At 36.1% G+C, this 20,864-nt stretch overlaps 1 protein-coding gene across 6 annotated transcripts in view; it reads right to left on the bottom strand.

Moving 5' to 3' along the window:
* The window catches only part of LOC145993918 (sodium-coupled monocarboxylate transporter 2-like), a 386,054-nt gene that overhangs the window by 107,517 nt on the left and 257,673 nt on the right, over positions 1 to 20,864 (bottom strand). For all 6 annotated transcript variants that reach the window (XM_083129842.1, XM_083129839.1, XM_083129844.1 and 3 more), the window contains one exon: positions 5,123 to 5,231. In XM_083129842.1, the coding sequence (XP_082985968.1) occupies positions 5,123 to 5,231 (109 nt within the window). The remainder of the gene's footprint in view (positions 1 to 5,122; positions 5,232 to 20,864) is intronic.

Below are 20,864 nucleotides of genomic sequence, written 5' to 3'. Positions count from 1 at the left end.
CATTGTGTTTATTACATTAAGTCAGCCGGGTTCCTATAAAACATGATCCATGCTTGTTTTATGTAGAAAATAAGATGCCTCAGTGTGCAATAAATGCTTGGAGCACTGTTGTTCTATACCATTTTTAATTAGATTGCTCAAGTCAGAAACACCGCACACCATTCGGAGTATTTTGCTCCACACATAACACATGTGTAGCAAAACAGTATTTTATAATCAAGGAAACCTTTAGGCATAAAGCAAGTAATTAAAAAACCTACCTCAATCACAAGCGCCTTTAGAACAACAGTAGACTTCATTGTTGTGGATGATACAACTATTGAATGATTTGGTTTATTTTACTTCGCTTTCTATCACTTTTGGCTAATCGCAAATATGAATATGAGTGATGATATTGATGAAGTTGATGAAGAGACACTCACAAAGAACAAACATGCGTGTGCTCGGGATTCGAACCGGAAACCTCTCGCGCTATGCAAAACTCACTGACACGAAGGGGGGTGGATGATCCAACAATCGTACACTCTACTGACGTAACAGTGCCTATTAGTAGTAATTCAGAGTTTCAGACCACTGTTTATTGTATCTTGAGAATGCTGATAAACATTTTAAAATAATTTTGTCAAGAGATCATACAATGTTAGGAGTTTTGAAACGAATACTAAACATTTCCACTGGCACAATATTAGGCAGTTAGATACTAACGAAAAAAATATTTTTTTAAATAAATAGTTTTGTGGGTTAGGTGGTAGAGCAGCCACAGGCTGAACTTCTACCACGAGGACTTTATCAACTTGTTTGACAAAAACGTTTTTGTTCTTTTAGTTTTTAATGCACTTCACTGTTCTTGCGATAAATTACACGATGCAGTGGTCATTAAAGAAAGATACGTCAGTCAATATTGCTTATTGTAGCATCACACAGAATGAGCAGAGGCACCAGCGCTAAAAACCGGGTAGGAATTCTACTTCTGTCGTCTGCATCGGAAGTACAGCGCCTTGAATCGGAAGGCAGGAAAGGTCACATGGCCCCTAGAACCGATCAGGTCTCCGTACGCCCGCGTATGGCGAGAGCATTTCGCCCGTGCTGTAGAGATCCAAGCCACAAGCTTTCCCTCCTTCTCTCTGCCTACAGGCAGGTATGGTGCTGTACGCCAAACCTAGCCGGCGTCCGGCAAGCAAATACATTAGAGAAATGCTACAAGGAAAGCTGTTAGTGGAGCGTTGTAGACGGATCGCGAAAAATAGCTTTTAAAATGCCATTATGCTCAAACATGTATATAATTAGTCACGTTTTACTTTATATTTACAGCATTGACGCATTTTTAAAATTTTAAATCAGGGAACGCCGGGCGTATGGGCGTATTAAAAGGTATTATGATCTTCGATTACAAAGAAATTTTTCATTAGTTAGTCCTACAAGAATTTTTTTCAAGTGTTGTTCCTAAAATAATTTGCTACGCATCGGCTAACACACTCGTACACAAAAATAATCTTACTTGTTTAACATAAAATGTCAAGAGGTAATTTTATAAATGCCATTGAAACGAATATGTATTCATTCGAATGTATTGGAAATGGAAATACACATAAATGTGATGCATTCAATTCCAGGATGAAACCTTTAACACATTTAATAAAATAGAAATGTTATACAAAAAATATACAATTGTTCTACAGTTACAGTTTTAAAAATTAAAATCCGCTCCCCTTAGAGAAGAAGATACCTCTTACATCACTGTAGTCCACCAAACATCCGAGGACCACTGCTCCCCTGCCCTTCCTATTTATAGGCCCCGCTAATGACTTAACCCTTTACTGGAAACTAGGTCGGCTGTCCAGCGACACATCTACCTACCCCAACGGCCAAGATCTCAACCGTACAGGAATACATAGACATACACAATTTATAATATAAAAAAGAATCCAGTAATGATCGCATCATTACAACACAAATGAATTCAAATTTCAGATAACTTACATGTATTACATCGTTCTTACGACGAAACACCAGCGAGTGAAAAAATATAAATTTAACAATTGGTTTCACAATAAAACATAATTAATAATCACACGTTAATTATGTAACATTAATTGATAGACGATATCATAATTAATTAACACTTGACTGTTGGAAATAATTTAACAAAGCACATAAAACCAGTAATTTTTATCATCCATCCAATTCGTTGAATCACTTTTTAGTATTTTGGTCAGAGAAAGTAAGCATATGGGAACTGCTTCGACACACTAATGTGAATTCGTACATTTTCCAGGACAGCTAATATCTCAAAAACTATGTTTCTGTCTCACGTCATGTAATAGTGTTATTTAATTAGGTTTAATTACGTTACAAACTACCAGCAGCCATTTACCAATCTGAATTCCTTCTGGAAAGGCAGAAACAGTAACTACTCAAGTATCAATTCGTGACATGAACAATAAATGGAATGATTCAAAAAAGTGATCGATTTGTTTTGCTTCGCATTTGTACCAGTTTCAGTTAAACGCGACTAGATATAAAAATCGCAAGCCTCAGAGATACACCCAGGATTTCCTGATTCTACTCAGCATATGTTCCTCACATAATAATTAATTAATCAAAACTTAGACAAATACAAATTCACTGATATTAACTCACGGCGATAACCATAACTGTAGCAAATAAATTTAGCAAGACTTAGATTAATAAAAATTCACTGAGCATGAACATGGCGAAAACCAAAACTATAATTTGGCGAAGCTGTCATTATTCAGATCTCATCACATAACTAAGAACAAAGACATAGCTCTGTACACATCCTTTAAAGACGATACAATAAGAACTCTGCACTTACTTCAATTTCATTACTATTGCAAACTCCTCCATCCCAGCACTGAGAGACATTTCAACAAACTGTGGTTCCGTAGTTTCATTCACTTCATGAAACAAAAAATAGTTACATAATTTTTCCTGTATCTTGTTGTTGAAAGTTATATCGTTACCATGCGGTCAATGACTATGGTAACATGCATAATGTTTCCTCCTGCACACATTTTTAACCTGTAGCACAGTCCCAAGCACAATGGCAACACTGGTCAATTAAATACCGTAGGTTGAACAGTCTAGCCGACGGCCTTCGATTGAAGAATAATATACAAAGAGAACGAGCATAAAGGACCTTTAAGGTTTCTTTCCATTTGCAAAATTCAAAACTAGATGACATTAGAATTCAGATGATTCGCCCATATCATTCATACATGGCAATTACAAAAGTAGGTCAAAGGCTAACATTCGTCTAAAATTAATAATAAACCTCTCAAAGATGGTAAAACTAGTCAATTAAGAAAAAGTGAGTTAAAAAGTATGAAAAAATAGTCCCAGAAAATAAAAGTTGGTGGGCAATAATTTCCCTTTTCAAAATTCGCATGAAAAAAAAAATAGCTCGCATATTTCACACAATGAAGCCAAAATGGCGACACTGGTCAATTTGAAAAGTTGGTCAAGAGCAGAGTTGTTGAAGGCCCAGAAAGCCATGAATTCTAATGGTTCTATTGGGTTCCGCTGCAGGACCGGAACCTTTTTTCTTGCACAATTTATATTCGGTCCAAGTTTCGTATTGTTTCATTGAAAAAGGTTCCTGGACCGTATTTACATTCATAACTTAAAAAGCTTGGACCATATTAGATTCATCCAGAAAAAGGTTTCTAGACCGAATTGAAATACCTTACAGATAAAACGGTTATTTACGGTCCAGAACCCATTCACGCTTGCTGATTTTCTCTCATGGACTGGAATTGAATTTATTTAAAATTCCTGGATCTTAAACAACCATGGTCTAAACCCTTCCTCGAGGCACTACTACAAACAACGAGAAACAACCAAACACCAACGAAAAATATTGTAGAAGTACTATCTGTATTTTGCTACCTCGCACTCAGTATTCAAGATTAGATATTACGGATGAGTGAAGTCACTTAATACATATTGTTCACCATATTCGGAATGTATATATTCTAGAGGTTATTACAGTTGTATGATAGGCTGTTCTTTTTCATTTTTATATAATAATAATTTCAACTGTGTACATATTGGTTGGATAATAAACGTTAATGTGGATATTTTAAAAAATCTAACTATGCATAGAATCGTGCACTTGGAATGTTAGTGATAGATAGGGAGCGGAAGTTGATGAAATGTCATCTTTCTTCTGACATCTCGGACGATGCCCATTAAATATGCACAATATTACACTTCGTCCAGAACCCAAAAAAGATAATTTTAATGTGCATTTTTTTGCATTTTTTGCCAATTTTCAGGTTTTAGGTCATTTTCTCCGATTTTCGGCATTTTTCAGTCATTTTTCGCAATATTCAGTGTATAGTTTCGTCATATTTGGTCACTTCTTTCATTTTGGTAATCTTCTTGAGTCTTTTCACCAAGGTGAACATAGGCCTATATATATCTCGCAGGATTGCAGTTTACGAGCAAAAGAAATGCTGAACTGGTGACAGTCTTTGTTGTGTGTGGGGAAACCACCAGGTGCTCGTCTGGGCCAAACTCGGATATTTCAAACAATTTCTGATGTTAAAAGTTACTTTTCCGACGCACTTTTTTCTGGGGGGGGGGGGTTTCGTGTCTATGAACCCTTTCCCGGATGTGTCCCTGATTTTTGTTTCCCTATTTTTTATACAATTTGTTAAATTTCTAAACAAAAATTGTCTTACGTGGATCGTGATAATTTAGTTTCTTTATAGTGCCACAGAAACACACCACACTACATCACCGGGAAAACATGCGGGAAATTAATGCATTTTACACCAATTCATTCAGTGTATACGACTTTTTCATTAAATTGTTTTAAAATTATTCAGTTGATTCCATTGGAGATCCTCGTTGCATATGTTAATTGAATTTGCATGTGGTCTCATTTGGTGCCTTTTTTTAAAAGCAAGATTGTATTTTGTTTAATTTCCTTTTCATTTCAATTTTTAACCTGAAACAAATAAATTTAATGGTCATTTTTTGCATTTTTTACGTCATTTTTTCCCATTTTTTAGGACATTCTATAGGTCATATACTTATATTCTTTAGGTCATCAACTTCCGCTCCCTAGTGATAGATAATAATAATTAATGCTTACCTTAGATAATAATGGATCACAGTTGTAGTATTTAGCGTATGCAAGGAGCCCAATGAAGCAAGTGGGCACGTAAAAGAGAGACTTCAAAACTCCGTAACAAATGACAGACCTGGAAAAAAGCAGTATCCGTAATATTGTTCTCTGTGTAGACAGCATGACTTGTACACTTGCATAGTGATGATCTTATCTTGTCGAAATTTGCTACATGGATTGTGAGGTTAGAATCGAACAGGTGGATAAATTTGGTCCAGTCTGTTATTTCCTTTTTGGAATGTTACTCCCCCCATAACAATAATTCTGTCCTTTATTACAATGTCGTTCGTTTCCACAAGCCAGTACTCAGAATTTGTTTTGAGAGGGGGACCAGATCGGAAAATAAGGAACAAAGAGAAGATCAGAAATGCTTTTGAATTCATTGAATTACGTCATTTTACTTTTACGTCGCTTTATTCCACATTTGGCTAATCGTGACGATGAGGATAAGTGATTATATGAAGAAACACAAAGAGCACCTCATCAGAAACACAATCGCTTACAGACATAGGTTGTCACACGGCATACAGCTTAGTGTGTGTTTTTGTTTACATTGAATTCTCAGAAGTGTTGTAATAATACTGTGTTCAGCAAATTAACACTGTTTTCAAATTTCTTACACCAGCACCACTGAACATCCATGATAATTATATGCTTAGAAAATAATATATTTACAAATTAAATTGATTGAATTGCTTTATTTTACTTCTCTTCTTGTGCCACTTTTGGCTAATTTGCAAAGATGAGGATGATAACATGATGAAATTGATGAATGGACACTCACAAACATCCATGCCCAGGCTAGGAATCTAAACCAGGACCCCTGGCGTCGTAGCACAACGTGCTGACCACTCTGCCACGGGGGTCGGCTAAATACGGATTAGGAGTGATTATTAAAATAAAGAACATGTCTACATGTGAATTAACCAGAAAAGCATTCACCAAGATTTAACCCTCCCCGATGGCGCAGTGGTAACGTTATCACCTTGTAATTCATGGGTCAAGGATTCAATACCCGGGAGAGGTACATAGTGGTTCGCATTCCACTTTAAATTGTAGGTCCAGTCCCGATTACCCTGTCTATGCATAAAGTGGACCTAAAACAAAAAGTAAAGAAAAGAACCTCCCGGATTTGAGCATCTATTTGATCTATCTTAGAACATGTGTGTTGCTCACAACTGGAGAACGTACTTGCTGAGGGACTAGGTGTTTCTTGTGAGAGCAGGTAATAAGTGTTTGTATTCTACGAAATGGAGTTAGGTCTCTAAAACTTGAGAATTTGTTGGTGAAGGATCCATAAAACTCGGGAACGCCTGCATCGTGCGGGCTGCTACGACTGTGAGTTAAAAAAATTATAATGTATAACCCTTAAATACGAAGTACAAAATTTTTATTTATATACACACACACACACCCACACCCACACACACACACCCACACACACCATCAACCCCCCCCCACACACACACAGTGCCTTTCTTCATCGAGTCGTCCTTGGATCGGCGGCTATCACACTGGGCAGTGGGAGGGCGACTGCGGTCATAAGACTCACAGCTGTACGCTGAATTTGGCACTGGACGGTTCAGTGCTTCAGTATCCACGTAGCTGGTGTCCAGTTTGCACGTGTTTGTGAAGAGTTAAGGTGTTAACAAGTGCTTTAGATTCTTTTGGTTTAGTTTACGTATTACTGGTGCTCTCCTGCAGTCTACTAATGCAACGCTCTGCGTACAATTTGAAACAAAGCATTTTTATGTACGACTCTTACATCATTACGAATTGTTGTAGGGAAGTTAAAATACGTTTCGCAGCAGAATTCCCAGATATTTCTGTTTCATACAGAGACAGTGTTCGGATTCTTGTGAACAAATTAAGATAATCAGGGTCTGTTCTTGACAAGAAGCAAAGGGTAAAATGGCGTGTGCTTAATGATGAGAAACGTTGTGGTACGCTCAAAAATTTCTCCGGCACCTTATACAAAAAACAGACATCTCTATGACGCCTGCGTGGCGAGCTACCAAGCTTTTAAACCTGATACCATACATTACAAGAATTGAAAGAAAATATCAGGAGAGAAAATGAAGCAATTTTCGAAGAGAAACTGACACGTGTTACTGAAAATTTCCTTTAAAAATGCCGTAAATGTGTGGATGCAGCGGAACATCATTTACAGCACCTCGTGTAACAAGGTACATAATCATTTTAATTGTAACTGTCAATGTAATTGTACGAACTTGTTTCATTACACACACACACACACACATACACACACACACGTGTGTGTGTATATATATATATATATATATACACACACACACACACACAGGGTGTCATTTTAATGCCACCCACGGATGACGGAAACGTATAGAGGACATCAAACCGAACAACCTTTCTCAGTAACGTTTTCCTTGTTTGTGCGTTTCAGCGCTACAGTCGTTCATAAAAGCCCGTTTCGCAGCCTGAATGCTGGCGACCCAACACAACATTTGATCGCATCTGAGAGGTCATTAGCTGTTGTGAAGCAGTGCCTGTCAGGGTTGCCAGGAACTCACATGATTTGTGAAAAATGTCATAGCTACAACCAGCCACATCATGTACTGCAAAACAAAGCAAGAAAATGCGTTCAGTAACCCATCGGGAAGTGAACCAACGATGCGAAAAATGGTAGAAAAATTACGTATTCAAAAGGAAGTTATAATATCAGATTTTGTTTCAGCCTACATGCCAAATATTTGCAAATCTCATTGGCAACTTGACATCTACAGTACAATCTATCCACTTAATACTTCTGATACTGGTTGTCTGTCTGTGACACACTGAACACATGGCAAAATAGAAATGAAAGAACTCAAAATTCCAAAGGAAGTTACATATAATGTAATATATATTCACGGCATTAAGGGATAAAAATGGTTGCAAATATTGATTGATGATTAAGTTGTTACTGTTGGTGTACGTATTATAGCCATAATGTAATAACGTGAACCTCGGATACTTTCATTATCAGCACCACAATACCACAACCTATGTATCAGGACAAATGGATATACAAATCTGTAGATATGAACCTTGCACCAAGGTTTCCAAATATTTAAAATGTAGCTGGTCGTAAACAGCCAGATGTAAGCTTTAAATCTAATAAAATTTGTCGATGATGATATTTGACATGTAGGCGAAGAGACAAAATCCGATAATACCAATTTTCTTAATATGTATATTTTATATTTTTCGTATCGCCTAGGATGACTGCTGCGCTCCTGGCTGGTAGGCCGTGTTACCCTGGATGTTCGGTCTACTGGACCCGTTTCTCCTTTCGTTTTAAGGCTCATAATGTGGTTGGTAGTCGGTCATTTTTCACAAAATTTGTGTATCCTTACAACACTGCCGTGCGCTGTTTCGTCTAAGGAAATGACATCAAATGTTGCCAGCATTCCGGCGGTAAAACGGTCTTTTTTGAACAACTGTAGCACCGAAACACACAAACGAGAAAAACGTTAGTGAGAAAAGTTGTTTGTTTTGATGTCCTCTATACGTTTCCGTTGTCCGTGGGTGCCATTAAAATAACACCCTGTATAAATACACACACACTCGTATATATATATACACACACACACATATATACAAACACGCACGCGGGCGTGTGTTCTCATACCGGTAGGTAAAGCTCATTAAAATTTAGTGTTGAGGGTGCGGGAAATTTAATTCCTCGCGGAAAGTTCAAGATAACGGCTCCTTCATTCGACTCGCTGTACGTATGTTGCTCTTTCCAGCCTCTGCATGACGTAGTGTGGTAGAGGCCAAGCAATGTTCTACTGCTCTTCTCGCACTTCGGCCTGTATTGTTGGATCTAACCCTGCAGTTTTATTGCTACAGCTGATGTCAATGATATACAAGGTAGATAGCTGACTCCGCCTCTCCGCAACAGTTGCGGGTGAAGCCACTCATGCGCGCAGCCATGTAGTACGTTAGGAAGAGCGGAATCCTCCATTAGCAGCTATGCTTACGAATGTTAATTTCGAGGTTTTTTTCAGTTTTTGTGTTGGGAAGAATGTTGTAACGATGAAAAATGAATTCGTAACACATTGTGAGTTAATTCTATGCAATAAAATTCATTCACTGCTATTAAATTAATGGAATGTCAGGCAAAAATAATTCGCGTACCATGTAAAGTGTCTATCTTTTTTTACAGAAAGTATTCGGAAAGATTATAATTAGTAGGCTAAACGAACCACTGCCATAATGCAATATAAACAAGGACGTATTTATGGTCGTCCAGGGGGTCCGGACACCCCCGAAAGACTTAGCAAGTACTAAAAATAATGAAAATATGCTTGTTTACCACTTGTTTATTTATTTCCACCAAACTTACTGGAAGGCAAGACAGTACCAAAGAAGATTTATGCACAGTACTATTTATAATAATGTGCATAAGATATTATTCCTGAACTTTACTTTACGTTAATTGAATCTAACATAGTTTTTTTTGCTTTTCAATAAATATTCCATTCTGCATCCTTTTAAAAAAAATATTCCATTCTTTATTTTTTTGTTCCTTGCCAAAAAATTTGTTTTAACATAAATTTCGTCGATCTTAACTATGCGCAAGCTAGATAATGAATACAACCTGTTATATCTCTATTCTTATATATATTATTTTTATCTATTCATGTAATAGTAACAATACAATATTAATTTCTTTACACATAATTATGAATAAACCTATAAATTATATTAACGTATAATTTTAAACATTATTGTTATTATTTTGTTCCTCAACTTCTGAAATATATTTCTTGATACGTGCCTGAACATAAAATATTCCATTCAGTTCGCTTAATTTATTAGTAAATAATTATAGAAACTTTTGTAATGTTAACAGGTTTTGTACATCAGAAATTCTTTGAAATCACACAAAAACCATGTTGGACATTTTCCAAAGAAAATAACCTCCCTTGCCTTTTTTTAAAAAGTTTTAATGGACAATTACAGGGATGTTTCAAACTGCGCAGCAGCTTTGAAAAATGCTGCCACAATTATTCCTCTAAAAATAAATAATTACCTAAGTTGAATTTTGTTTGACAAGTTAACCGACTAATCCAGGGGCTATTAAACTGTGTAGCAGTTAGTTACAAAAAAAAATGTCGCCATGAAAAAAGTGCCATGCAATGAATTAAAAAGAAATACTTGTGTTCCTTGTCTTTTTCTATAAGAAGTTTTCAAACAGTGTTCATTAAGGCTACACATAAATAAAACTTCGATCTCAAGTGTACTGTGTTGGGAAAAATTAATACCTCCATAACATAAAGATATATTATTATTATTATTATATACGTTGTTTGTCCCCAGAAGCCGTAACTTTATATAAATATTTGGTGGGAGGGAGTGTCAAGATTGACAATATTTTTTTACGCATAATGCATGTATATACTTCTTGAGGAATTGAGGGGGCAGAAAGTCAGCGCCTATTCTTGTTCCACAATATAAAAGTATACAAATATATAGAGCGAAACACGAACTGGTTTCCTTTCACGCATTCTCACATTTCTAGTAACATATGCATAAAATAGTTACGTATTTCACAGTAGAAACGTAGGTACACCCGTAGATACCTGCTGATTTGGTTGATTTGGTGTTTTTTTAAGTCTACTTTATGCACAGAAACGCTACTCGGGACTGGACCTACAGTTTAAAGTGGGATCCGAACCACTACGTGCCTCCACCGTCGTATATACCTACGTTAGAGCACCTAGAATAGATTAAGTGCCAGTGGAAATGACACCAGAAACAGGAGTGATTGGTGTGCAGTAGCTGTACAGAGTACTTGATACAGTGTGGTAAGAGAGAGAAGTGCCAATAGATTGGACAAATGGACTAATAGTTCCCATATTGGAGAAGGGTGACAGAAAGGAATGAGAAAACTACAGAGGAATAACACTAATGTGCCACTCAACAAACTGTATGAGAAAATATTAGAGAAAAGAATAAGGTAACAGAGCTGAACATGAGAGAACAACAGTATGAATTTGGAAAAGTCAGATCAACAGTAGTAAGAAGATAATCTCTTAATATAGTATGAAGGGTGTGTCCAATAACAAAATATTGTTTAATATCAATATTTTTTATGAGGTCTATACTGTATTTGTTAATGAATAAATAAATCACATCAGACACCCTCACAGTTGATATTAATTTTGTCTCAATAGTTTTCAGGCAGTAAGGAGCAATAGGTGAGTACGTGTCTGTCTTATATTTGTGTAGGTGTGTTAAAAGGAAAACATTTCCATCATAGATCAAAATTACTCCAACTATGTTTCGCATAGGGCACAGGCGAAATCAAAGTTTTAGAATTTAATAAAACTAGTATCACTTATTTTTATTTTACCAAGAACATGTCGTCAAATTACCTCTGTTTCATATTGATATAGAGACAACACATACATGCATTAACATTGATATACTTTTATAAAGTATAAATACATTCATATACTCGATGTTTTGATCAGTGTCCTTCTGTATATAATATGTATCTCAAATTGACATATTTTTCATGCAAAATGAGCGTGAAAGAATATATATTGAATCTTTGCAACTTGATTGCCATTCCCAAACTCTACGAAAATCCAAATAGCAAAATTGTAAGTGTCACCAAATTTCCTCAATCACACGAACAACAAGCAGGTTTTGCGATGTCCCAAGAATACTGAAGACAGACTTTAATCACAAACCACATGCATTATATTGAGACTATTGCATGCAAATACTGATCAATATTTATTTTTGAACCTTTAACCACAATATTTTGTTCTTGTTGGTGTTTTTAAACTAAAACCAAGCCGATGTCATCTGATTTAATTGTGATGTAATTTTATCACTATCATGACGGCCATTACCAAGTGGTTGCTGCATCAGTTTTGATATCTTACCATTCAAGGTTGATAATGTTAACACGAAATTTGTACTACTAAAGCCGAATTGTGCATCTTAAATGCTTTCTCATGCAATTTTGTACCTTCTCTTGGCTTATTTAGAACATAGAACTCCAGAAACGGTAGCAATACAATTGCTAAACCTATACTTCTCTCGTTATCTTTCCCAGCCCGGGTTCATATCCATGGTAACGGTTCAAGTTTTTGTGTGCGATGACGTGTAGCGGCAAAATGAATGTATCACTTCAATGTGAAGTCACGTGAAGTGACAGTATGACAGTGTTGTAGAGTATGCAGATATTAAACACCAGAACAAGAACAATGTCTAGATGAGGATGTGTACTACAGGCTTTGGAAATGGAGATGCGATAACCTCTAACGTCGTCAAATGGTTGGGCGGGAACTTTACGTCCCATACCATGAAGAAGTAATAGGATCTGAGCTGATTATGTCCTTTGCTATTAGTCCACTCAGAATTAGTGCACTTCATCAAATGATTTACTAAATGTCACCAATTTACATTTTCGAGTTCATCATTTTGTGATCTTTTTCGTTTAGGTTCAACATCTTCTCAGAAGAGAAAATTCTGCTCATTTCTTTCTTCTACGGCCTGGTATGTACAGGGTCAAGGAAGCTAGTAATAAGGTGTGTTATATACGTACAGTGTACACCTGTAGATTGAATTGCATCTTCTGCAAATATGCTGTATAAAGAAACAAACTGCCGGAGTATTAATTGAGGTGAGTGTACAATTATTATTATTAGAGTAGAACCACGAGCCAAAGAAACCCTGCGCAGACTCGCGACTGCTTTGCACCATACTCCTGCATGGAGGGGAGGGGGAGAGTGAAGCATGCTTTCTTGAGGCTCGAGTTGAACCGAAGAGGAGGAAGGGGGCCGGGTACTTTTCGACGAAGGTTCTTTTCCTTGTGGTCGCTCTATAAGTAAGGGTACTGTGATTGGTCATTCATCTATTCATCACTTCTTCATCATCTCAATTGACTTAATGGGCCGGAAGAGCAAAGTAAATTTATCAAATATAAATACAAATACGTGCCGTTTAATAAATATCCAAAATAGAATAAAAAATTAGCCGTTTCTATTTTTATTGCTTTATGTGAATATGTAAGGGAAGGCGAGAGAGAATTGTACACCAATGGCAAAAAAAATAGTAGGTGAATTGTCCGTCACCACTTCCCTCCAGTCTACCAATGGCAAAATAAATAGTAGGCGAATTGTCCATCACCACTTCCCTCCAGTCTGCTTTTCCCAATCTGGTGATCACAAATTGAAATAAGGACATCTGCTTTGTATCTACAGAATTCCATTATTTAAAACAACAAGAATGAAAATAGCGATGGATAATATGCCTACTATTATCTATCTATTGAAGAATAATAATGCATCTAAATTTAAAACCACAATAAAGAGCTTGCTAATGAAACATTTGTTTTATACTACAGAAGATTATTTGGATCACATTTTCCAATAATGGACAGTAACTTTAAAACTTTTTCTTATAATCACAAAATACACTACATTACTTCTTAACTTTCTTAAAGTATTATTGTTTTTACTAATTTAATAGATATAACTTACTAGACTATTGGTTAATTTCTTTGTATTCAAAATTAGAAATACATATTATTGACATATCCCATATCATAGTGAAATTTATACTTGTATGATCAAGTGTATGGAAATCAATCAATCAATTAATCTTCCTAGTTGGCTGTACGTCTTGATATATTTTTTTTAAAATTAATATTTCAAGAAAACTAAATTTCTGCCCTGAAGGAAAAAAAAGTATTGACGGGTTGAAAGTACTCCCGTCGAAATTTATGTGTGTCTTTACAATTCGTTTAAGTCCATTACATGCCGGCCATGAGTAATTGTCCTTAGGAGCGCCAAATTCCTCCACCTTTCATTAATTCATATTTCATATGATTGTTAAGGACCGCTGCTGCGAGGCTTCAAGTTGCAAATTATTCATGCTATCTATTGCCACCATTAATACTACTGTTCATTTTCATTAATTTCTACATATTTCCAACATAGGTATGACGAACAGTTTAAATTATTATACCTTGTTATCGTCTTAAACTTAACTTCTGACATGCAAATGAAGTATACTATCATTGCTTCAAATGTTCAAGTTATGAAATATCAAATTTATTGCTTATTCGCACGGCATAAATATATGATTAGCGGATGAGAATGTGAATATATTTTACATTTTATAACAATTAACAGTGTGTCAGGAACGTAAGTGGAATGAAAGTATCATCATTTGTTAAAATAAAAACAAAATAAATTTGTTGACAGTTACATTTGTTGGCACAGTGAATATATCTGTACTGTGAAATTTATTTAATCAAATCATCATTCATCCGTCATCGTCGGCGTAAACTAAGGAAGGTAACCCTTCCACCTCAATTCCACGTAGTACATAGTGTTGCCCACGAGACGAGACTTTGGCCTGTCTCATCTCGTGGAAATTCTGTGAAATGCTGTCTCGTCTCGTGGAAATTCTGTGAAATGCTGTCTCGTCTCGAAAATATTCGTTTGTTCTCGGGACACATGATCAATCTCGTTTCGTCTCGAATTTTTAAAAGCCTGTCCCATCTCGTCCCGTGGGCAACACTAGGAGTACACCCTGGACTGCACTTTGCAGACTAACGAGGCTCTGGTGTCTGAACCTACGGCCAGTAAAATCCTTGTAGGACTGTGTGTGTACTGTCCTGTATATATTACATTATCCACATTGTACGAGGGGAAGGAGACAATAACAGGGAGGGTTTGGATACAGGAAATGGTATTTTGGCTCTGTGTAGTCTGTTAAAAACAGCGTGTCTGTGTTTGTTCCTTAACGGGCAATGGAAGATAGATGACTTGGCGTTTGATTACTCCGCAATCACAGACAGGAGATTCATAACGTTATGTTCTTTTGATTATATATAAAAAAATACTGATGATATTTTTAAGGATTCGATACAGCAGATGTTTGAAATTTATTATTCAAATTAGTAATAATATTTTAAATATTTGTGGCAACGTATTGAATTTACTGAAGCATTCTTAAAAATGTATACTACTATGTAAGACCATAATGGACATAGTAATATTTATTTTATAATATATCACATATAAGTGATATTACAAAATACAATACTTCTGCAACTGAATTCGACCTTATGGCCAAGTTACAAAGCAAAAATTAAACCATTAAGCCAAACTCCTACAGCTGATCGAAGTTTCGTGAATTATTTCAAAAGCTAATTACGGCTTCGCAGTAACGCAGCTTAGCTTTGAACAAACCTCGGTGTATATTTTGTGATTATAAAATACCGACACGATAGTTGTTGTATTAATAATTTTTAACATCGTTAAGAAGCCACACTTGGTTTCTACTGCAGAAATTAAAAACTGCACATCAAAAGGTGGCCAGAATGTGCCCTTGCATGTTAACCTGAGATAATGAAATATTACTTCAAGCCAGGTTTGAGTGAAAGCAAAGTTGAACAATATTATATTTCATGTTAGGCCGACTTTGATATATTTGCGGAAACATGTAGTGCACTGAAGAAAAAAATACAAGTGCATAACCTAGTGTAAATATAACTAACTAACTAACTCTCAAGCCTTCTTAAATCCGAAGGTTCATGGCTGCAACAACACAAGCCTTTCATCTGTCCCTATCCTGAGCAAGATCTATATACTCTTTTCCATCCCTACCGATTTCCTTTAGTTCCATCTCAACGTTATCCCTCCATCTTCGTCCTGGCCTTCCTATAGGTTAGGTTAGGTTAGGTTACCATAAGGTTTCCGAACAAGAATCCTATAAACTCTTCTTTCCTCTCCCATTCGTGCCACATGGCCTGCCCACCTAAGTCTTCTTGATTTAATCATTCTAATAATATCTGGACATGAATACAAATTATGTAGTTCTAAATTATGTAACCTTCTCCAGTCACCTGTCTCCGCATCCCTTTTAGGTCCAAATATTTTCCTAAGGATCTTATTTTCAAATACTCTCAATTTATGTTCCTCTTTCAATGTAAGGGACCAATACCGGCAAAATTAATGTTTTGTATGTTTTAACTTTTAGTTTCTTAGATATTAAACGAGAAGACAAAAGTTTATGAAGAGTGAAGTAACATGCATTTCCTGAATTAAGCCTGCTTTTTATTTCCTCTTTAATATCCTTTTCATTTGTTAGTATTACCCCTAAGTACTTGAATTTGGAAACTGGTTCAAACGAGTTGTTATCAATAATGCCACGTCCCGGAGAGGGTGACACCAGTCCGGCTTAGGCCAGGGTAAAGCATGAAACACTCAGGGCTACCAAAACTGAATGATAACTTATTTGAGGGAAAAATCAAAGGAAACAACTTATCTAACCTACTACAGAAGGTACAATGCACCGTATATTCTTAATTTTTCAGGCTATATTCAATTTATATACGTATATGATTGCATTTGAAGCTGTCTATTTGTTTATTTATCACATATATATTTCTTGTATGTATTTTTGTTTTTTGCTGTTTGTTTCAATTTCGTTAATTTTGCTTTTCAAGTAATTTCTTCTTGTACTTCTAAACGTGTGGTTAACTTCTCGCTTTATTCTATTATAATTGCTTAGATTTGTATCATCAGAGTTATTTAACCATCTAAGTCTAGTCTGATTTCTTATTTCTATTAAATTATGACATTCGTTATCAAATCATGGCTTACTTTATCTTGGTTTATGATATCCTATACTTTCTTTAGCTGCTGATTCTATTGCATTACGTACGTGCTCCCAATTATTATTTACACCTGTTTCATTTATATTTTCATTTAAATCCTGCAAAACATCGAATCTATTTGACAGTTTAATTTGGTTTAATTCTTTCATCAGCAAATTTTCCTTTATTAAATTTTAGAATATTTAGAATTTGGTGCTTATGATTTATCACTGCGAGTCTTTCTCTTAATTTAGCAATTACTAAATAATGGTCACTGGCACAGTCAGCACCTCTATGTGAACGAACGTCAATTATACTAGTATGCCTTCTCTTATCAATGAGAATATGATCTATCTGATTATGAGTTTCACCATCTGGAGAAGACCAGGTATATTTATGGATATCTGTATGTTTAAAAGTAGTACTTTTCGCAATTAAATTCTTTGAGGTTGCAAAAGTAATTAATTTTATACCATTATCATTACTTAATTCATGAAGACTTTCCTTGCCAATCGTGGGTTTAAATGTCTCTTCTTTACCAATCTGTGCATTACAGTCACCTAACAGAATTTTCATATCATACTGGGAAAATTTATCAAAGACCTGTTTTAACTCTGCATAAAAATCATCTTTCGTATTAATATATTTATCTTCCGTTGGTGCATGTATGTTTATTAAAATAATTTTACCCCACCTACCCTGTAATACTGCAACTAACTAACTAACTCCCTAGCCTTCTTAAACCCGAAGGTTCATGGCTGCAGCAACACAGGCCTTCTATCTTTCCCTATCTTGAGCAAGTTCTATATACTCTTTTCCATCCCTACCGATTTCCCTTAGGTCCATCTCAAAGTTGTCCCTCCATCTTCGTCTTGGCCTTCCTACAGGTCTCTTACCATCAGGTTTTCCAACAAGAATCCTGTAAACTCCTCTTTCCTCTCCCATTCGTGCCACATGGCCTGCCCACCTAAGTCTTCTTGATTTAATTATTCTAATAATATCTGGACATGAATACAAATTATGTAGTTCTAAATTATGTAACCTTCTCCACTCACCTGTCTCCTCATCCCTTTTAGGTCCAAAGATTTTCCTAAGGATCTTATTTTCAATAAGATGTATGTAATACTGCATATGATATCATATCATTAATAAATTCTACTGTTTTAAGAGCAGAGATAATTCTATTATTTATGAAAAAGCCTGTTCCAAGATTATGATTTTCAGTACCACCATAGAAAAAAAAATATATCTTCTTAGTTTTACAATTCCCTTCTTCTAGCCACCTAACTTCCTGGACAGCTACTACATCTAATTTATACTTAACTATCTCATTAACTGTACACTGAAATGTCCCAGGCCGGTAAAGGCTCAGAACATTCCAGGTGCCTAATTTAATATCCTTATTCCTAATGTAGATCTTATCCTTAGTCCAGGGACCTCCCAAAGTAGTTCCCGCCCGGAGACCCGAATGAGAGACTATTTTACCTCCGGAATATTTTAACTTAGGAACATCCATGGCCTCATATTGCTGTTTCTTGACATGTCTTTTTACAGTGCAGAGTTGTCAGCTCTACTCCTAACCCCCAATATGAATGGAGGACCGCACCTGTCGTTGGTCAGCGGATTCCTCAGATCTAGATGGGAGGATGACATAGTAGTCCACCAACCGTGCCCCACTTCTGCGAATTGTGGGACGCTCATAGAGAGACACCATGCCAGGACAGCTCTGTAAATCCCAACAGAGCAAAATGTTGACCATTTCACTCTGTTGGTTGACTTACTGCATTGAACAAGCCACTGGGCGATGAGGTCGTCAAATCCCTACGCCATTATCTAGTGTAAATTTAGTGTACATAAATGATAATTTGAATTTTTCTTTTCTGGTATGCACAGTATATTATGTTTCACGTACTTGGGAGATGTATCTTGTGCTGAACTAAAATAAATAATAATAACAAGTGGTGTGCGGGATCCTGAAAAGTGGAAACCGGGATCGGGAAAAAAAATTCCATCCCGATTCCGTCTTAAGAAAATGACTTCCCTACTTTTCTGGATCCAGAGCAATCGGAAAATATCAAATGGTCATTTTAAACCGTTATTGTTTCTCGACGTTTTCTGCATTGGAAGTGTCTGGAACTTATCGGAAATTGTTAGTCTTTATTCCATAAATGCAAAAACAATCACTTAAGGTGAAAATGACGTGTAGAATTCGAGATTTCCAGAGCCTCTGGAAATTTCGAACGTTTCCCGTCCCGAAAATTTCCAGATTTAGCATTTTCAAGTAAGTTAAATTAGCATACAATGCTAGTTGTAAACAGAACTTTCAGTTAAATTATACTTTGTAAAATCTTTTGCATTAAACAAAAAAGAGTCATTCAGGTATTTAACTCAAAGAATTATTAAGTATCACATTTTTGAACTACTTAATACAATTTTATTATGAAATTTTACTTAATGATCAATAAAATTGAGAATAATACACCTTTGCAACTTCTGTGACTTAGAAATATGTGACAGAATCACAGTAGATCTGATATTAACCATAAGACAGTTACAGAAAAGGCATTAGAGTATTGAAATGATTTGATTATGGCATTCCTAGATGTTGAAAAGGCATGTGATAGCATGAAGAACATAGATTAGGAAAGCTTTAAGATAGATAGGAAGGTAGAAATAGTGTTTAGAGTGCAGAGCACATACAAGGCCAACCAGAGCTGTGTGAAGACACCAGTAGGTAGAACAAAGTGGTCCAGTATAAGTAATGGACTAAAACAGGCAAGTGCTCTTTTCCTACTGCTCTTCATACTTACAATGGATACAATTAACGAAGAGGTGGGGAAGAAGATAGGAGAGGAAGAGATGAAGGCTATGTTGTTCGCTGATGACTTAGTAATATTGGGAAACAGGACAGGGAAGAAGAACTACAAATAGAGCTTGATAGTTGGAATGAGAAAATTAGAAGAGCAGGAATGAAATTCAGTACAGAAGAGATTGAAGTGCTAATAACATCAAGAAACAGAGACAGAAATGTGTCAAGAATGAAGATGGACATGACAGAATTGTGGGTATTGGAGAGTTTCAAATATCTAGGATGCATAATTGAGAGAACTGGAAGAATAGAGGAGGAGATAACCCGAAGAAGACAAATGGATGATGGACTCTATCAAAGTGTTGGAAGATTAATATGGAACAAGAATGTCTCTATCAAATGCAATAAGGGAATATATAACACATACTATGTACCAATAATTTTGTATGGAGCAGAGACTTGGACAATGACAGCGAGAGACAAAATGAAGATGCAGACAATGGAGACGAAATTATTTAGGAGCATATTAGGGAATACTAGAAGGGATAGAATAAGGAATGAGGAGATACGACAGACAGTGTGGGTAGTAAAGCTTCAGGACAGAATTGATCAGCCACAGAAGAGGTGGTTTGAACACATGAAGAGGATGGGTGCAGAGAGACTGCCAGAAAGAACTTACAATGCACAAGGAGTGGGAATACGGCGAAAGGGGAGACCAAAATGTCGGTGGAAAGAGTAGATAGTGGAGAGTGTTCGGAGAAGAGGACAAGATTGAAACACCGTGGAAAGAGATGAATGGAAGGAAATGGAGAGGCTTCACTTCTATGCCGACCCAGCCAGAGGCAGAAAACAGCGAAGGATGATGGTGATGATGATATTGTGTTAGTTGCTTTTCGTATTCTTTACGCCCTGTATTTAATAGCATTGTGTAGACAATGATGGCCATGGAAGGTCTTTCGATAACTTCCTGCAAGTCACGAGATAGCGATTTCGCGGAAAACATACTCCCTATATACTATTTCTTTTTTATTCAGCAAAGAACATAAGTCACTGATATCTGTACTTTACATGAAACAAAATGCAAATTTCAACTGGTTCTTCAAGGTTTTCGAACTTTACGAAATACATCTCAAAATCGTGTAACTGTCTGTTGGAAAGCGTTCATCACAGGATAAATCCATCATCTTGATCGATGAAAATGGCCCCATTTCAATCAAATATTTTAGCATTTCCAAATCCCAAATCATCCA

The sequence above is a fragment of the Lepisma saccharinum genome, chromosome 10 (genome assembly GCF_977018435.1).
Source record: "Lepisma saccharinum chromosome 10, izLepSacc3.1, whole genome shotgun sequence".
Classification (NCBI taxonomy): Eukaryota; Metazoa; Arthropoda; class Insecta; order Zygentoma; family Lepismatidae; genus Lepisma; species Lepisma saccharinum.
Note: the sequence above shows the minus strand (reverse complement) of the source record. Positions and strands in the feature narration are given on the sequence as shown.